The 17,445-nt window shown below is 38.5% G+C and overlaps 1 protein-coding gene across 4 annotated transcripts; it reads left to right on the top strand.

Annotated features, from left to right (window-relative positions):
* The first annotated feature begins 820 nt into the window (after nt 1-820).
* Nucleotides 821-15,492, top strand: LOC105098181 (C-type lectin domain family 4 member D). 4 transcript variants are annotated; one of them, XM_064479009.1, is made up of 9 exons: nt 822-1,377; nt 1,535-1,694; nt 2,443-2,535; nt 8,815-8,926; nt 10,594-10,686; nt 11,536-11,640; nt 12,375-12,529; nt 13,602-13,717; nt 13,956-15,492. In XM_064479009.1, exons 4-9 carry the CDS (start codon nt 8,899-8,901, stop codon nt 14,245-14,247), a joined length of 789 nt encoding a protein of 262 aa, XP_064335079.1. In that variant the 5' UTR covers nt 822-1,377; nt 1,535-1,694; nt 2,443-2,535; nt 8,815-8,898; the 3' UTR covers nt 14,248-15,492. The 4 variants fall into 4 exon arrangements, with proteins under 4 accessions (XP_064335082.1, XP_064335079.1, XP_064335081.1 ...); XM_064479012.1 differs by lacking the exon at nt 2,443-2,535 and having other exon boundaries at nt 821-1,377; XM_064479011.1 differs by lacking the exons at nt 822-1,377; nt 1,535-1,694 and adding an exon at nt 1,805-2,103.
* The last annotated feature ends 1,953 nt before the right edge of the window (nt 15,493-17,445 follow it).

Here is a 17,445-nt window from a genome sequence, read left to right as displayed (position 1 = left end):
ACTTCCATGGATCTTCAGGAGGAACTCCGGAGGGTCTGTCCATTCTTCTGAGATTATCAGCCTGTTATTTCCTTCCTGGAGCAGAGCCTCTGGGTGAATGTTATCCTCAGTAAAGTATGAATCAGAGAACAGTTTTGCATCAGGGAAGTCTGTTTGTTCATTATATTTTTAACCATTACTCTCTAAAGCTTATCAAAGTAATTAGAGCAATTTAAAATTCAAATAATCCCAGAAGGTTTATAACTGAAAATTATGGAAGTCTTGATTATTATTCTTTGTGGGAGTTTAATGGAGGCATCATAAACCAGCAATGGAAAAACAACAGTTTTGATTCTTCCAATAACTGATACCAACTTATCCCTCTTTTTAAGAGCAGGGTCAGAGGAAGAAAAATATGGCAGTTGGTTTTCTTAGTTCTTTTCAATAAACACCAGTCCTTTCCAATAACTGGTTGTCAAGTCCAGCCACTGGAATGCTGGTCCGAGGGCCTTTCGGGGCTGCTGATGCTGCCCCGTCTGCTTGCCTGCCACACTTCGTGGGCTTCCACTTCTTGGGAGCACCTGGTGTCTGTGTTGTGTGCTCTGTGTGCGTGCGGTCCCGGCCCCTGCTCCGGGTTATGATGGGCCCGCACACAGTGCTCTCTCGTCTCCATTCAGTGATTCTATCTCATCCCTTCTGGATATGTTCCTTCCTCTTTAACTGAAGTGTCTCTCACAAGCTAGACCACTGACACCTCTTTTTGATCATCTCAGTGTCCTCGGTACCTCCTATCAGGAAGCATTTCTAAGTCCCTTTCTTGATCTCCTGGAACAGGGGGTGGTAAGGGTCTCAGGGTCTGTCACTATTGCCATCTCAGCACAGGGCACTTCTCGGAGCATCAAGCCAGGAGAAACCCCACTGAGAATGGGTACTTCGCCTTGCGTTCCAGATTTACTCAACTCTCCGAGAAACTGATTGCAGCAATAACTCTGATTGGTCCACACCTTCTTGTAGAATTTGTAGCTTCTACACTGACCCTGGGCTTGACAATGAGAAATGATTTGACCAATGAAAGACAACCTAATGTGAAGCAAGCCCAGATTTGAAACATGCGTGTGCACTGGACTTGCCCTCTTGCTTCTCCTGGACCCCTGCTGGAGGATGAAAGGCCACACGGAGCCGACGTCAGCTGTCCCATTTGGGGTCATCTTAGCTGCATGCGTGTCAATCTGGCATCTGACCATAGAGACATGAACTGAAATCAGCCACACCTGACTCGAACCAGAACTATCCAGCTGAGCACAGCCTAACTTGCCAAACTCTCAGGAATTTGAGCTAAATAAATTCCACAAATGGTGGTTGTCTTAAGCTACCAGGATTTGAGATGGTTAGCAAAAGGTAATTGATACTCTTACAAGTAATTCTATTTTGTAAAAAAAAAAAAGAAGAAACGTAACAAAATAGAAACAGAGTCATAGATAGAACAAGCAGGTGATCTTCAGAGAGTTGGGGTTGAAGGAGATTCAGCTTTCTTATAAATTTCTTTTTTCTTTAGGAGATTTTAGTAGGCTTATTTTTATTATTGGCCAATGAAAAGACTTAAGACACAGGTTACAGAGAAAACAAGAAGTATGAGATTGACAACCTGAGAAGGATTAGAATGGAATCTAAACATGTTGTGACTTAAGTGGACAGCCGTACCCTTAAAAGGAAAGGTAAGTATGCCTTTGACTGTAAAAGAAACACAGATTTTGCGTCCGATCCCAGTTTCCTAAGGATATTACCTTCCGTAGGTGATCAGTCAGTAGCCTGGAAGTCTGGGTGTTATCTGCCCACGTGGAAAGAGTCCTTTGGCTACTGTCCTTGACCACAGCCTAGCATCCAGGGAGCCACAGCAGCACTCCGGGAAGAAGGGCAGACCTTTGCTGTTGGGCTGGACATGCTCACCTGTGGGCACTTGTGGTTTACTTGGGTTTTCTGCCCTCCGACAAGCATATTGCCACAGATCTGAGTTCTTTACTTAATCCACCAAAAGGAGAAGCTGTGGGTCCTCCCTGAGTCACTGGATTGTTGCCGTGGTTGTCATCCTGTTTGTCTACACCGGTTTCATCACCACTGTAGCTGGTGTGCATCATTCCTTTTTCTGCCTCTTGCAGATGCTTTTTTTAGTGTAGTCCAGTCATAATTTCCATACTAGAAACGTTCGTTTGTTTGTTTTTTTTCCAACTTGCTTTCCTTATTTATTCATTAATTTGTATTTCTTTCTTTCTTTTTCTTTCTTTAATGGAGGTACTGGGGATTGAACCCAGGACCTCTACGCGTGCTAAGCACACGCTCTACCACTGGGCTAACCCCTCCCCCCCAGGTGTGTTCTTACTCCCTGTGAGTCTGTGCTTTTCGCTCCTCTGTCAGTTGGTGTTTATTAGGGGCTTCTTATCTGATGAAATGCCCTTCTTTTCTCAGAGGAACTATAATCCAGTGGTTAACAGAACGGCTTCCCCGCCGCGCTCTCTAGACCTGAATTCCAGTCCTAGCGTTCTCTCCGGGGGAACTCAGGCAAGTTTTTACCTTTTCAAAGACTTGGATATGCTATTTGTAAAAGTGGGGAAATAATAGTACATACTTCATTTTGTGAAGATCATACAAGTTAATTTCTGTTTGGTATTAGAACAGTGCCTGGCATGTCAACAAATGTGAGCTATCACTGCTTTCGAGGTTTTTTCTTATAATGCGCCAAGGTCATCGCTGGCATCAGCTGGTACTCATATTCTCCCGGGTGTATTGCTTGGGTTACTTTCATGAACTCTTTTTTAACTAACGGGATTTTTTTATCCTTCCCACCAAGCTCTCTGTAGCAGTCTAAATCTTTGTGTATGTGTCCTTTTGAAAAAATAAAGTATTTCATTTTTTGATCAATCCTTGAAGTATTTCCAACTTTGGAAACTATTAATACAGTCTATCTTTTTCATTAATTTCAAGGGCACATGAAAAAGTCTTAGTGCCATCCAACGTGTGTGTGACTCTCCTTTCTTCATTTAATGTAAGAGTTCTGTTGTATCCATGGTCTTTTAATGAATTATTTTACATTTATATGTTCTTTAATTATGGCCAAGTATAATTTGGTCATCAAAAAAGAAATGATGGTTTAAAAGAACTAGGTGTTACTAAATGTGCTAAAAATACTCATTTTGTAATTTTAATTTTTTGTTTTTTTAGGGTTTTATAAATTATGCCCTTTAGAAAAATATATACATCAAAATCCCCATATTGTATCTGTAGTTATTTGATGCTATGTACATAAAATATGACACTTTCCTTGGTCCAAAATTGCACTAACCAGAATTCTGTTATGGGCACTTCAACACAGCTTGAGGAATATGGCACAATATGATCTTGTGGTGCCTTCTGAATCATCAGAAAGATTAAATTATGCTTCATATATATTCGTTTTTACTGTGTTTCTTTGAAAACTCTCAATCTTTACTCATGAGTCATTGGACTAATTTCTTTGACCTGCTAATTTGAAGTCTTATTGCATTGCTTCAGTTCATGAGCTTCAAACATTACTCTTGGTTGGCTTTTTACTTCCAAGTAACTTCAGTGATCCTGCTGTCACTACTATTAGAGGCATTCTGGTCTCATTTGCGTGACTTCAGTATAAGAACATTTGTGCAAAAGAAACTATTTTCCTGCACAGTAATAACAGCAATGATGGTGACTATTCCTACAGCACAACATACACCGGAATGGCCAATGATAGCTTTCAAAGTTTCTTAAAATAATTTGCCTAATTTTATTTTTATGACCCCCTCATTGAGGATGGGGCGAAGAAAGAACAGAATTGTGTTTAGGGATAAATTTCAAGTGTTGACATACAGTGTCAGGAGTGGCGGGTGTGGCAGACGCCTAAAGGTCCAGTGAAAGATCTGCATGAGTCCATCTCAACCTGTAAGACCTTCTTGTTAGGGACTGGTCTACGAAGCATCCATTCTTGTCAGCCACTCCTTTCTCTAGCCTTTTCTCACTGTGTTTACCAATGTCGACCTCCTACAGACTCAGTCTTGCTTAGTTTTTGTGTTGACCTGAACAATCATACAGGACATCGGCTCCTCTAATTTGTAGGGCTGAAAAGAATTTTGCTGCTCAAAGACTTGATATCTCTAGCACAAGTTATTTGCCATGTCTATGAATTTTGAAGTTCTTTACCCTGTCTTCGTAATACACTCCCCCCTCACACCAATATACCCATTTTCATCCATTTCATGTGATTAGGGTTCTGCCCCAGTTTTTCTGCCCTTAAGTCTGGCTCTGGTTTCTCGTTGAGTTTTAGATCCTGTGCTGGAAACTGCTCAATTGGCACTCAGTCCTCTCCTTTCCAATCCCCTCCTTTGGCTGTTCTCTGTACCTGAAAACATGTTTTTTATCAAGACTCTCAGTGTTATTACTTGTCTGATTTCAAATATGACCAGTGGCTTGAACATTCTCTGGCTGAGTCCTGCTGACTCCGGATTTTGATTTCCTCAGAGACTGATAATATTTTCAATCATGACTAAGTTAGACGTGCTTTCTGGACATTGTATAATTGACTCCTCATTCTTATTCCTGTGCTATAATGCACTCAAAAGAGAGGTTACCTTTGCCATTGTAATCTTTTAATTTCTAGTACTGACTTATGTACTCTTGCCAGTTTGGGTAGTGTGGAACAATAGGGAGAATGCAAACTCTGAAGTTATAAAAGCCTATTGTCAAAATATGCACAGGATGACGATTCAAATAATGCAAAAGTGTTCATGATGGAAAGCAGGTCTCTCACACCATCCTTCTCTACCCTAGCCCTATAGTCCTATCGTGCAGAGGTGAATTGTTTTAGCTGTGGGTTTTTTGTCTTGTTTTGTTTTTTGATTTTTACTTTCTGGTGATTTTTTCTCCCCGTGACTCTAAATAACACTAGTATCTCCATTTCTGAATATTATAATCTAGTACTCCTTGCTCCCCTAATTCTTTTTCATTTTCTATTTTCACCTTCTTTCACATTTTGATAATTAAATAGTGATTATTATTATTACCTTTAGTTATTAATTGATTGGTTACTTTTGTACCTCTAAATAATATTTTTGTTCATTTATTTTTTGTGTTGTATCTCTACTGAAATGAAAATGGTTGCTCCTACACTCCCCTCACCTTTCTTTTCACTTGTACTTCTTACCTTTTGTCAGCCACATTTTTGATTTTACCTTGTCAAGTTTGTTAACCTTTACAAGTTCCTGTGTTTTGTACAGAGGCTGACTCTAGGCAGAAAACTTCTAGATGATTATGAGTCTCTTGGGTCAAAGGATGGGCTAAGATTATGTTTGCTTCTCTGGGTCCTACGTCTCAATTCTGATTTGTTTAAAAGAGATGGCTCCTATCACTAAGGTCAAATGGAGTCTATTTGCTTAGATTCCAGAAGTTAGTTTAACTAAAGCCACATTTTGATTTGCTTCCTGAATTGGACTCTACTTACTCATATAGCTTCTTTTCCTGGTATTGCTAATTACTTTTTCTTGGATAATTTGTTTCTGTTAAACTCTTGTTTTTCAGCTCTTCCTGTTAGCCTATCTATTACACGGTGCTCAACTTTAATCTGGTTTTCTCAGAGCCTTCCTCTGCTCCTCGGTACTGGACTCATGGTTCTCTGCACCTGTTTGCAGAGCTCATCTATGGATGTCCCTTCCTGGCTCTCCTGGTTTAGATCGTTTTTGTTTTTGTTTTTAATACTGTTGTCTTTTTGTTGTTATTACAGTAGGTATAATTCTGTATACAAACTTAGGTGCGCAATTAATACCACATTCTTTTCCAAATGTTAAAATTTTATTAATTTTTTTAAAAAATTGAGATATCATTTATTTATGGCATTATGTAAGTTTCACATGTACAACATTGTATTTCAACTTCTGTATACACTACAGCATCCTCACCACTAAAAGTTTAGTTTCCAGCCGGTAACATACAGTTGACCCCCCTTACCTATTTTACCCTTCCCCTCTGGTAACCACTACCCTCTTTTCTGTATCTATGTGTTTGTTTTTGTTTGGTTTGGTTTCTTTCTTTCTTTCTTTAACATATGAGTGAAATCATACAGTATTTGTCTCTCTCCATTTAACTTACTTCATTTAGTGTGACACCTCAAGATTCATCAGTGTTGTCACAAATGGCAAGATTTCATTTTTTACGGCTTAGTAGTATTCCATTACATATACACATTTAAAAAATTTTTCTTTTTTTTAAATTGAAGTATAGTCAGTTTACTATGTTGTGTCAATTTCTGGTGTACAATATAATGTTTCAGTCATACATATACATACATATATTCCTTTTCATATTCTTTTTCATTATAGGTTACAAGATAATGAATATAGCTCCCTGTGCTATACAATATAAACATATTATTTATCTATTTCACATATAGTAGTTAGTATCTGCAAATCTCAATCTCCCAGTTTATCCCTCCACTACGTCTTTCCCCCCTGGGAACCATAAGTTTGTTTTCTATGTCTGTGAGTCTGTTTGTTTTATAAATAAGTTCTTTTGTGTCTTTTTTTTTTTTTCCCTAGAGTCCACATATAAGTGATATCATATGATATTTGTCTTTCTCTTTTTGGCTTACTTCGCTTAGAATGACGATCTCTAGGTCCATCCATGTTGCTGCAAATAGCATTATAATAGCATTATTTTATTCTTTTTTTTTATGGCTGAGGAGCATTCCATTGTATATATATACCACAACTTCTTTATCCAGTCATCTGTCAATGGACATTTGGGATGTTTCCATGTCTTGGCTATTGTATATAGTGTTGCTATGAACATTGGGGTGCATGTATCTTTTCAAATTAGAGTTCTCTCTGGATATATGCTGGATCATATGGTAAGTCTATTTTTAGCTTTTTGAGGAACCTTCATACTGTTTTCCATAACGTCTGCACCAAACAGCAATCCCAACAACAGTATAGGAGGGTTCCCTTTTCTCCAACATTTATCACTTGTGGACTTTTCGGGCCATTCTGACTGGTGTGAGGTGACACTTCACTGTAGTTTTGATTTGTGTTTCTCTGATAGTCAGTGATATATAGCATTTTTTCATATACCTATTGGCCATTTGTATGTCTTCATTGGCGAATTACTTGTTTAGGTCTTCTGTCCATTTTTGGATTGGGTTGTTTATTTTTTTGTTTTTAAGTTGTATGAGCTGTTTATATATTCTGGAAATTAAGCCCTTGTCAGTCATATCATTTGCAAATATTTTCTCCCATTCTGTAGGTTGTCTTTTTGTTTTTGTCTTGGTTTCCTTTGCTATGCAAAACTTACAAGTTTAATTAGATCCCATTTGTTTATTTTTGCTTTTATTTCTATTGCCTGGGTAGACTGCCCTAGGAGAACATTGCTAAGATTTTTGTCAGAAAATGTTTTACCTATATTTTCTCCTAAAAGGTTTATAGTGTCTTGTCTTATGTTTAAGCCTTTAAACTATTTTGATTTTGGTTTTGTGTATGGGGTGAGAGGGGTGTTCTGTGCTGAGCCCTGGGGGGATAGCTGGTTAAGAAGTGTTTCACTGTTTGCTACAGTCCTTGACCTCAAGCTCCACTGGCCACCAAAGCCAGGCAATAGAGGAGTGTATCCCGTGGGTGAAGTGATAAAGTCTTGGTGCCAGATGTGTGTTCAAGCTCGTTCTAGAAAGACAATGGTGACTCAGATGGCACCTGCTGGTCTCCCTGGGCTCTGAGGAGGATAGAAGTCTGTCCCAGTTGTGTGCTCAATTAAAAGCCTGACCCTCAGGCAGCAGCTCTTAAAGTTTGCCAATAGGCCTCTTTCTGGGAAGGAATGGGAGATAAGCATTTCTGTCTCTTGCTTCTGTGTTGGCTTTGGTGGGGTGGGGAGTAGCGCACAGTTTATTGAGAACTCTTTCTTTGTCTGCTGCGGTCCTGAGGGACCCATAAATGCAAACCTCGGTGACCACCAGAGACGAGCAGTCAAAGGTTGTATCCTTTGGATGGCAGCCACGAAAATCAGGGAGCCAGATATGTGCGCAAGCTCCTTCCAGGAGATGCTGGCAACCTGGACTAGGGCAACTTCACATTCCCTCTTCCTTTGCCTTAACAAGTCTATTTTCTCCCATCGGAAGATTTGGGGACTTAATCAAAGCTCCACCACCTTTTCCTCAACTCCTCAACAAAAGTTCTGTGTCTTTACAAACATTGCTGTGTAGATTTAAAGCTTTTGCTTATTGCTCATACTGTCTTTTGTCATTTTTCGTACAACTTATTCAGTTCCGAGAACTTTCTAGGGCAGGTTTACCTTAAGAACATAACTGCCTTTGAAAATTCAGTTCTCAGGGGAGGGTACAGCTCAGTGGTAGAGTGCATGCTGATTATGCATGACGTCCTATGTTCAATCCCTAATGCCTCCATTATAGAAAAAAAAAGAAGAAAATATAATATTCAGGAAAAGAAAACCTTGAGGAAAGTTCTGTTTTTTTATTAGGTTCAATTATTATTCTTTTAGGGCACTGCTACATTTTTTGTTTGAACGACTAAAAACAAATTAAGAAATTTTACATGACACATTGGCCTAGTTACCTCAACGTACTTATGAAAATTTCTACTGTTTTTTGAGTGTTGCTTTCTCAGTTTCCCTTTTCCTTTGCTCCAAACCAGAGTGAATCAAAGGAAACCTCAGTCTTTGAAAAGACTTCTTCTTTTGAGTTGTCTTTTATACCGGGAACTTTCTAGTCTTACCAGAATAGGTAAGATTAATGTTCAATCTCAAGAATTTCTAAATGTATATATTTTCTATTCACAGAAATATACCCTGTGGAAAAAATATAAACAGCTGCTCAGGCTACTGGTTCTCCCAACTACTGGACCATAAGAGATTTAGCACACAATGGGGCAAGAAGAACCACAAAATAATCGTGAGTACTTTTTCCCCTTTCAAATTTAAAGAGGGCATACTTAATTATGACAAATATTTTAAAACATGAATTGATGACAATTGTAGTTGTGAAGATTGAAGATGATGGGGAAAAAGAGGTTGAGGGATGTGAAAATGATTTTGGTAAAGAGGAAGGACTTAGATTCATACATTTTGAGTACCAGTAACTTGTTTATGAAATGTAAATTGGGGCAAGAGAGGAGAGAACGTCTGTAAAAATGAGATGAAAAGAAAGAAAGTTGGGAAGATTCTTTTTAAGGGAAGAGAGAGAAGAAAGATACAGAAAACACACTGGCTGAGGCAGCAGTGTATCTGAGGCTCTTACTTTATCTCATTTTATGTTTTACTTAAGTGACACAAATGGATTTGTATTACAAGAACATTAAAAAATAGTTTTGAGAAATGTATAGAATGAATGCAGAAATATGTAATTTAAAAATTAATGTTTCACTTCATCGCATTACGCCACCCAAATTTCATTGACGTCATGATGTACAATGGTCCTGAAAATCACCTTTTTGTGTAACAAGATGCTTGGAGATTTTTTTTGCCAGTACATACACGTATAGTGGGTTATCTTAATTGCTGTATAGACTTTCCTCATGTGGATTCACCATAATTTAGAATCTCTGCTCTGGATGGTACGCATCCAACTATTAGATTCCAGGGATTTTTTTTTTTTTCTATTTCCAAAATTACTGCAATGAATATTCTTTTTATAAATAAGTTATTTCTATAGGGTGGATATCTAGAATTGAAATTACGGCAAGTGTAATGCATTTAAAATTTGATAACTGGGGGGAGAGTATAGCTCAGTGGGAGGGTGTGTGCCTAGCACTGGGTTCAATTTCCAGCACTTCCACCAGAAATAAATGAATAAAAACGTAATTACCCCCCCCAAAAAAAACCCAAAATAAAAACAAAAACAAAAAAAAAGAATAAAACAAATGCAGTACTTTAAAAAAAATTGATAAGTGCTTCTAACTTGATCTGTCTAAAAGGCTTTCTAATTTACAATTCAGCAGCAACATTTATTTCCTTACTGAGTGTTTCCCTCTGCTTCACCAATACTACGTATTTTCAATTTACTTTAAAAAATCTGATATATGAAAAATCATACCATAATAATATTTTGGTTTACATTTCTCTGAGCACGCTTCTTGTTTGTTTGTTTAATGGATTTTTAAAATAATTTCAGCAAGTTAGATTTTCAGCAAATTTCCTGCTCAAATGTTTTGCTCAGTTTTCAAATTGTTTTTTGAAATTCTTTATACAGTCTGGATATTAATATTGTGACAAGATTTTTCTTTCATATATTCCTTGTGTTTTAACATTATTTGTGTTATTTAGAAGTTTTGATTTCTAGGTCCCCAAATTATCAATATTTTATGATTTGGGGGTTTTGAGTCTTGGTTATAAAAAGCCTCTCCTTATTCAAAAAATCAAAAAAGTTGTTTACGTTTTTCTTATTTCTTACTTATTTATTGGTGAGCTCTGAAGTTGATTTATTTAGGAAAAATCTTTAAGCTCTCCTCCAGATCTAAAATATTTTGGACGATCCATCCTTAGTTTGCTTCTTGGTAGAATTCGCTTCCCTGGTTCTGGTGGCTAAGAACGAGACAAGCTAGTTCTCTCGTTTTTGTACAGGAGGAGGCGGCCAGCACCCCCGGCTGATCCCTTGGGCCATGGCTACTGTTCTCATCTCACTTCTAAGTGCCTGTTTTATTGCAAATTGTGTGGGTAAGTTATTAGCAAAGTGGAACTCTCCTTGAATTATTTACCCAAACAACTTTTATAAAATTGCTCTGAATCTTTTGTTATCTTGATTTTTCTCCCACATATCAATCCATAATGATTTAAAATTCAGGGTCTTGGATTTAAAATTCAGAGCTACACGCTTGACCTTCTATTCTTTAATGATGCTGCTTTGTGTCAGGCAATGAAAGATGGAATTTAGACCCTTTTCAATACATGTGAAGGTTGGTGACCATTATTAAGTGGTAAAAGTGAAGCAGAGCACAAAGTACTTTAAAAGCCATGGCATGGTTACCTTTAAGAGAAAGGGCGGGAGTTGCGTTTGGGCTCTGACAGCCACCTGGGGTGTTGGCAACACTGTGTTTCCTGAACCCGTCATTTTTACCCAGAATACTCGCTTTACAATAACTTGATAAACTGTACACTTATGTTTTTCACTTCTTTAGATTTGGTTATATTCCAAAGTAAAAATATTTAAAAGATAAATAAATGTGTCAGGCTCACAGAACTTTGCAAGACTATCCCAGTATTCACCAAAAATCTCCACTCTAACACAAATTCTGATGGGAAAAGATGCTTAAAAGCACATGCACATGAAGGTTTGCAAAACTACCCCCACAAAGCACAAAATGGACAATGTGATGATAAAAATATTAATCTTTAACAATTCCTCTCAACCAATACACCTGGAATGGGGACAAAGGAGCTGCGAGGGAAGAATAGAGAACGTGGGGGCTTTACGAGGGCATGAGCAAGTTTAGAATAGTTGGCACCGTTTCCCTAATTGAGTCGTTTCATAGGGAAAAAAAATTAAGTTTTCTTCCTCCTTGACAGTGACTTATCACAACATTCTACGCTGTGAGAGAGTCTCGGGGGTGTTCAAGCCACCAAAGTACTACCCAAGGCTGACATGTGTCGCAGAGAAATCAGCACTGAAAGGTACAGTTAACAAGGAGCAAAAAAGAGTTTCTTTCTTATTTCCATTTCCATTCACATTCATAATCTGATTTAAAATAATTTGTTAACAAGCCCGAGAGATTAAAATAACGTAAGATGAGAATCTGGCACGAGAGTGAACACCAGTAAATTGAGACAGAATTCTTCCTTATGATATAATCAGTGGAATAATTAACTGGAGAACAGAACACATTTACGGGCCCTTTTTGGCATCAAAAACATAGCATCAATTCCATTTTCTTTTCAGTCAGATATAGCGTAAGGACTGTTTCCTCTGAGAATGTATAGCTTTGCCAAAATGTCTTTATCTCCTTTATTATTCTGGAGTTTGTAAAGGCTCGTTTGGGAGAATGAGGGGAAGTGCATGAGAGTTTTAGCAGGTTCTTTGCCTCCGTCAGACAAAATGTCCTGCAAGAGGCTTTATTATGGAAACACTTTAAATGTGATTGTAAATGGATGTAAGGACTGAAAAATGACCATGCCTTCTGAGAGAACAGCTTGTAATTTTCTCACAATCGCTATGTGATTCAGACACTTTTGTCTAGAAGATATTCAGAAATGTAATTTTCGGGATTTTTTAAGGGTGGGCAGAATGATTTCGGTAATCCTGGTTTTATCCTCATAAATGTTAATCGGACGTGAGGTAGTGGAATAGTTATGCAATGTGCTACAGAGGACGTGCTCCTGTGCAACTATTTTTATTTCGATTTTCACAGGGGAGGGAGCCTGGCATTGCTGCCCTGCTGGCTGGAGAGCCTTCCAGTCCAGCTGCTACATTCCACTTACCGACAACAAGACGTGGGCTCAGAGCGAAAGGAACTGTATAGGATTGGGGGCTCACCTGGCCGCCGTCAGCACAGAAGCTGAGCAGGTCTGCTGGGAGGCGCACATCAGTTTCTCTGCTGGTTTGAATCTCTTTGCAGAGAAGGAGGAATTTCTCTGCTCTGCTGTGCCTGTGTGCCTTTGCTTCATCTATTCCATCCACCTGGAAAGACCCTCCTTCCTCTCTCACTTCTCTTCTTATGGCCAACCTCTTCTGGTCTTCCATGATTAGATTCATGCGTTATTTCCTCCAGAAAACTACCCGACCATCCTCCCTACCCCATCCGCCCTGTTCTAATTTGGAGCCCCTCCCGGGGTGCTCTGTGCATCGTGGGAGCGTGGCCCTTGCTCCAGCGTGTGCAATTGTCCTTTCACTACTCCAGCTCTTCCAATGACTCCTCCTCTGTGGAGGGCTGGAGCCACGCCTCACTCATTTTTGCATCTCCAATGGCCTGCACGGTGCTAGGCACACTGCATAGATCTTGATAAATGTTCGGTGGTAAGTAAATAAATGAATGATTCATCAGGACTGAAATGGCTTCTCAGGATAAAACACAGGAAAAATAATTCAAATGTATGGTTGTCATTCTAAAAAAAAAAATCTCAAGGTAAATTCAATTCTGAACTGAAACTTATTTCCTCATGTAATACATTTCCATGTCCGTGCCAGGACTCAGGTTCCACTCCTTTCTTGGTTAGCAGGGTTTCCTGGATTCCGTGTTCATGGCTTTGTGACCTACAGGTTCACCGACTCTTTGAATAAAAAGGAATTTAATGAAATATACAGTTGATGAAGGCAATTTTAAAAACAAAAGTTCCTAAAAATCCAACCCTGTTAAGCACTGGGCTAAGTGACTTGAAAGCTGAGCTCAATCTTCCACAGCAATTCTGTGAAGCCGCGGAGTTGTCCCTTTTGGAGCTGAGAAAACTGGGGTTTGGTGAAATTAAAGCACTGATTAATAGTACACGATGAATGTCAGAAGCAGATTTGAAAACAGACCTGGTGCCAACGCATTTGTGCTTAACGAGTAATTTATTTGATCTCTTTCCTCTTTTTCTAACATAACAGCTTTCTCGCGGTGAATACAAATATACTTATAATAATTCACATTTTTATACAGAACTTTATTACTCAATTTTTGGATAAACGGTTTTCCTATTTCCTGGGACTCACAGATGAGAACCTTGAAGGCCAGTGGCATTGGGTGGACAAGACACCATTCAACCCACAGATGGTGTGAGTATACGGACTGGGGTGAAGGAGCTTTATAGGCAAAGGTGAGAAGACAGCAAGGGGAATTCATCTTGGGGGGAGCACACCCACGTAAGGAAGCCTGCTCAGAACAGAGCACTGTGTGCTGAGTGGCCGCCACACCAGGATGCAGCTCGAAACTGTTCCCCAGGAGCACTTTCCTTGCTTTGCCCTCTGCCCTATTTTATACACACACACACACACACAATTTTTTTCCTTCCAGATTCTGGCATGAAGGTGAACCCAGCAAATCTCAGAGAGAAGACTGTGTTGTCCTTGTTAATGACCAAGACAAATGGGCCTGGAAAGTTGTTTCTTGTAACGTTGAGACAAGTAGGATTTGCAAGATACCTGGAAAGGATTCAGGTATCTCCTGTGAAGGAGTCCTTGTGATGAGGACAGGAAAGAAGAACCAATTAGTCTACGGCAGGATGTTCGTGTGTCACTGGAACGGAGACAACGTTCTGGGTCATAGAACATTTGCAGCCGTGATGGCCGTATTTACTTTTGTTTAATTCATTCAAGATAATGTGTTTTCGTGTAAGTAATCATTTTTTAGATCATTTTTTTCTACGAGGATCAGTTTTATCAACTTTGCTTTCTTGAGAGTATTTCAAGGTATTTACTTTTCAATTGGCGTGCAATGATTACGTACCTAAGAGGGCTTGAATGGTGCAGTCGCCAAGTCATTGTTTCCTCTGCCCCCGTTCTCAGCTCTTAAAATTCAAAGGTGGACTATTTCAAGTGGTAGTGGTGTACCGTTTTTTTTTAAACCCAAATATCACAAACCCTTTAAAGGTTTTAAACATTTTTATTGTCTGATGCTTCATTTCAGACTTTTTAGTAGTTATCAGTCATTAGATTGACATCCCATGAGCAAAATACTTTCGTAACAGCAGGATAGAATAGTTGGAATTATGGTATGGCCCAGGTAAAAAACAAAATCTATTTGCCTTTCAAAAAATGTACTTCCTACTCCACTCTAAATGTCTTCCCAGAGCAGGGGGTCTCAAGCTGACAATTTCCTTTTGAGTGGAAAAGTTCCTTACAGGCCACCGTAGCTCCTCCAGTTGTATAGAAGAGGGAATGAAACCCTTGGGAAGCCAAAGGGCTCTCCTTCTCTTGGCTAGCTCATGATAGAAACAGGATTATGGCTTAGATGTATCTTTCATAGCAGGTGAAATGTATTCACTTTGACATTAGGGGAAAGTCACTGGGGGTGACATGGCCTCTTGGCCAACTGATAGATAATAGCTCTTATTTATTCATGTAACATCATATTAGTGTTTCTATACTTTTAATTGGAATCAGAAAAAAAAATCTTCAACCCATTTAGGTGAATTGTTAGCATGTTTCTTTAGAGCTATAAAGCTATGGTTTAAACTAGCAAGGAAGTCCTTTTCACAAACTGAAGTTACGCTTTTGTGATGTATGTGGTGTTAATTGTGATGCAGTCACATCCAACATCAACAAAATATGGTGGTTCTTTCTTAAAATTTTCAGTTTGCTGATGTTTCCTGCATCTAAGCTAAAAAAAATTGCAAGTGACAACTTTTTAACCTAACTTCCTTACCACTGTCTTCAAAAAACAATACTTATTTTTTATAAATTAGTGATTTTCTGAGTTTGGAATATTAATGTTTGATTGGTTGTGTGTGTATGTGTATGTATTTAAAGCAGCACCAAGTGACTTTGTGTTTGCCATAAACTACACAGCACAAATCTATAAAACTTGTTGAAATAAATTTATGTAAATGATAGTAGGCTTTGTATAGCTAATATTACCCATTTTTAGTTTGTATAAACTGTATTTAGGCAAAGGTTCAGTTGTCAATACAATGTGGCCTCTTTGTGACTTTATACACCTGTGTCTACATCCATACTTCTAACCTATTTCTTCCAATGCTGACCATTTTTCATTCCCTCCATGGCTACCGCCACAGACCAAACTACCATCTCTCCTACCTGCATTATTGCAACAGCCTTCTGACTGGTCTCCCTGCGTCCACCCTTGCTCCTTTTCATTCTATTCTCAACTCTCATGGCACCTCTACCATTCTTCCAGTTTCTTTACGACAGCTGAAGTTAGCACCAAGTGCCTTTAATGGAGGGACTGGGGGTCAAACCCAGGACCTCATGCATGCTAAGCATGTGCTCTTCCACTGAGCTATTTACCTTCCCGTCAGAGGGATGAGAATTTTATGAGAGAGAGAGAGAGAGAGAGAGAGAGAGAGAGAGAGAGAGAGAGAGAGAGAGAGATTCTTGTTTTTTATGAGCATGGAGAAATGATCAAATTATCTAAAATGGAAAAAAGCATTTTAGTATAAACTGTATTTGGAAACTATTAGATAGAAATAGAACCTACACTATTTAGAAACATGGAGCTCAACAGAAGAAACATCTGAGGAGTTGAGTATGGTTGCCTCTTGGACATAGGAATCAGGAGTTAGCCAAAAATAGCTATTTCCAATTATAACCCTTGTAGAAGATTTTGGTTTTTTAAACAATGCACATGTATGCACATAGTATGTGAGTTTATTGATTAATTAATCATATTAACATTTAGAAAGAGATGCTTAAGTATCACTTAATAAAATCAATAAATTAGTGTAAAACATTTAACAAACAAGGAGTAAAAGGAATTTTCTGCAGAGGGCCCACCACACACCTACAGCAACCATTAAAAACTTAATGGTAAATCACCAGAAGTGTTTTCTTTAAAGTCCAGAGCAAAGCAAGGATGCTCACTGTAGCCGCGACTATGTAGCAGTATATTGGTAGTCCCAGCTAGCTTAGAATAATCAGAAGAACTGGAAAGAAAAAACCCAAACCGTCACTATTTGTAGACCAGACCTACCCAAAAGAAATGTAATACAAATAAACAAATGTGAGCCAGAATAAACAAGTGACACCTAATTAAATGTATAAGCTTTTGTGCAGCAAAGGAAACTATAAACAAAATGAAAAGACAACCTATGGAATGGAGAAAATACTTGCAAGTGATGTGACTGACAAAGTCTTAATTTCCAGAATATACAAACACCTCATACAATTCAATAGCAAAAACAAACAAACAAACAACCCAATCAAGAAAGGGCAGAAGGCCTAAACAAATATTTCTCCAATGGAGACATACAAACAGCAAACAGACACCTGAAAAAACGCTCAGTATCACTAATTATCAGAGAAATGCAAATCAAAACTACATTGAAGTATCTATCACCTCACACCACTCAGAATGGCCATCATTGAAAAAAAAATCCACAAAGGATAAATGCTGGAGAGGGTGTGGAGAAAAGGAACCCTCGTATGCTGTTGGTGGGAATGCAATTTGGTGCAGCCATTATGGAAAACAGTAGGGAGATTCCTCAAAAAACTAAAAACAGACTTACTATATGATCCAGCAATCCCACTTCTGGGCATATATCCAGAGGAAACTCTAATTTGAAAAGGTACACGCATCCCAATGTTCATAGCAGCACTATTTACAACAGCCAGACATGGCAACAACCTAAATGTCCATTGACAGATGATTGGACACAGAGGTTGTGGTTTGTATATACAATGGAATGCTACTCAGCCATAAAAAAGAATGAAATAATGCCATTTGCAGCAACATGGATGGACCTGGAGATCATCATTTTAAGTGAAGTAAGACAGAAGGAGAAAGAAAAATGCCGTATGATATCACTTACATATGGAATCTAAAGAAA

The sequence above is a fragment of the Camelus dromedarius genome, chromosome 25 (assembly GCF_036321535.1).
Source record: "Camelus dromedarius isolate mCamDro1 chromosome 25, mCamDro1.pat, whole genome shotgun sequence".
Taxonomy (NCBI): domain Eukaryota; kingdom Metazoa; phylum Chordata; class Mammalia; order Artiodactyla; family Camelidae; genus Camelus; species Camelus dromedarius.
This window is presented reverse-complemented; position numbering and strand designations above follow the sequence as displayed.

Coding starts and splice junctions, on each gene's coding strand:
- LOC105098181 (XM_064479012.1), top strand. CDS start 8,899: ATGGGGCAAGAAGAACCACAAAATAATC. Junction 8,927..10,593: donor AGAAGAACCACAAAATAATC/GTGAGTACTTTT, acceptor GTTTTTGTACAG/GAGGAGGCGGCCAGCACCCC. Junction 11,641..12,374: donor AGAGAAATCAGCACTGAAAG/GTACAGTTAACA, acceptor CGATTTTCACAG/GGGAGGGAGCCTGGCATTGC.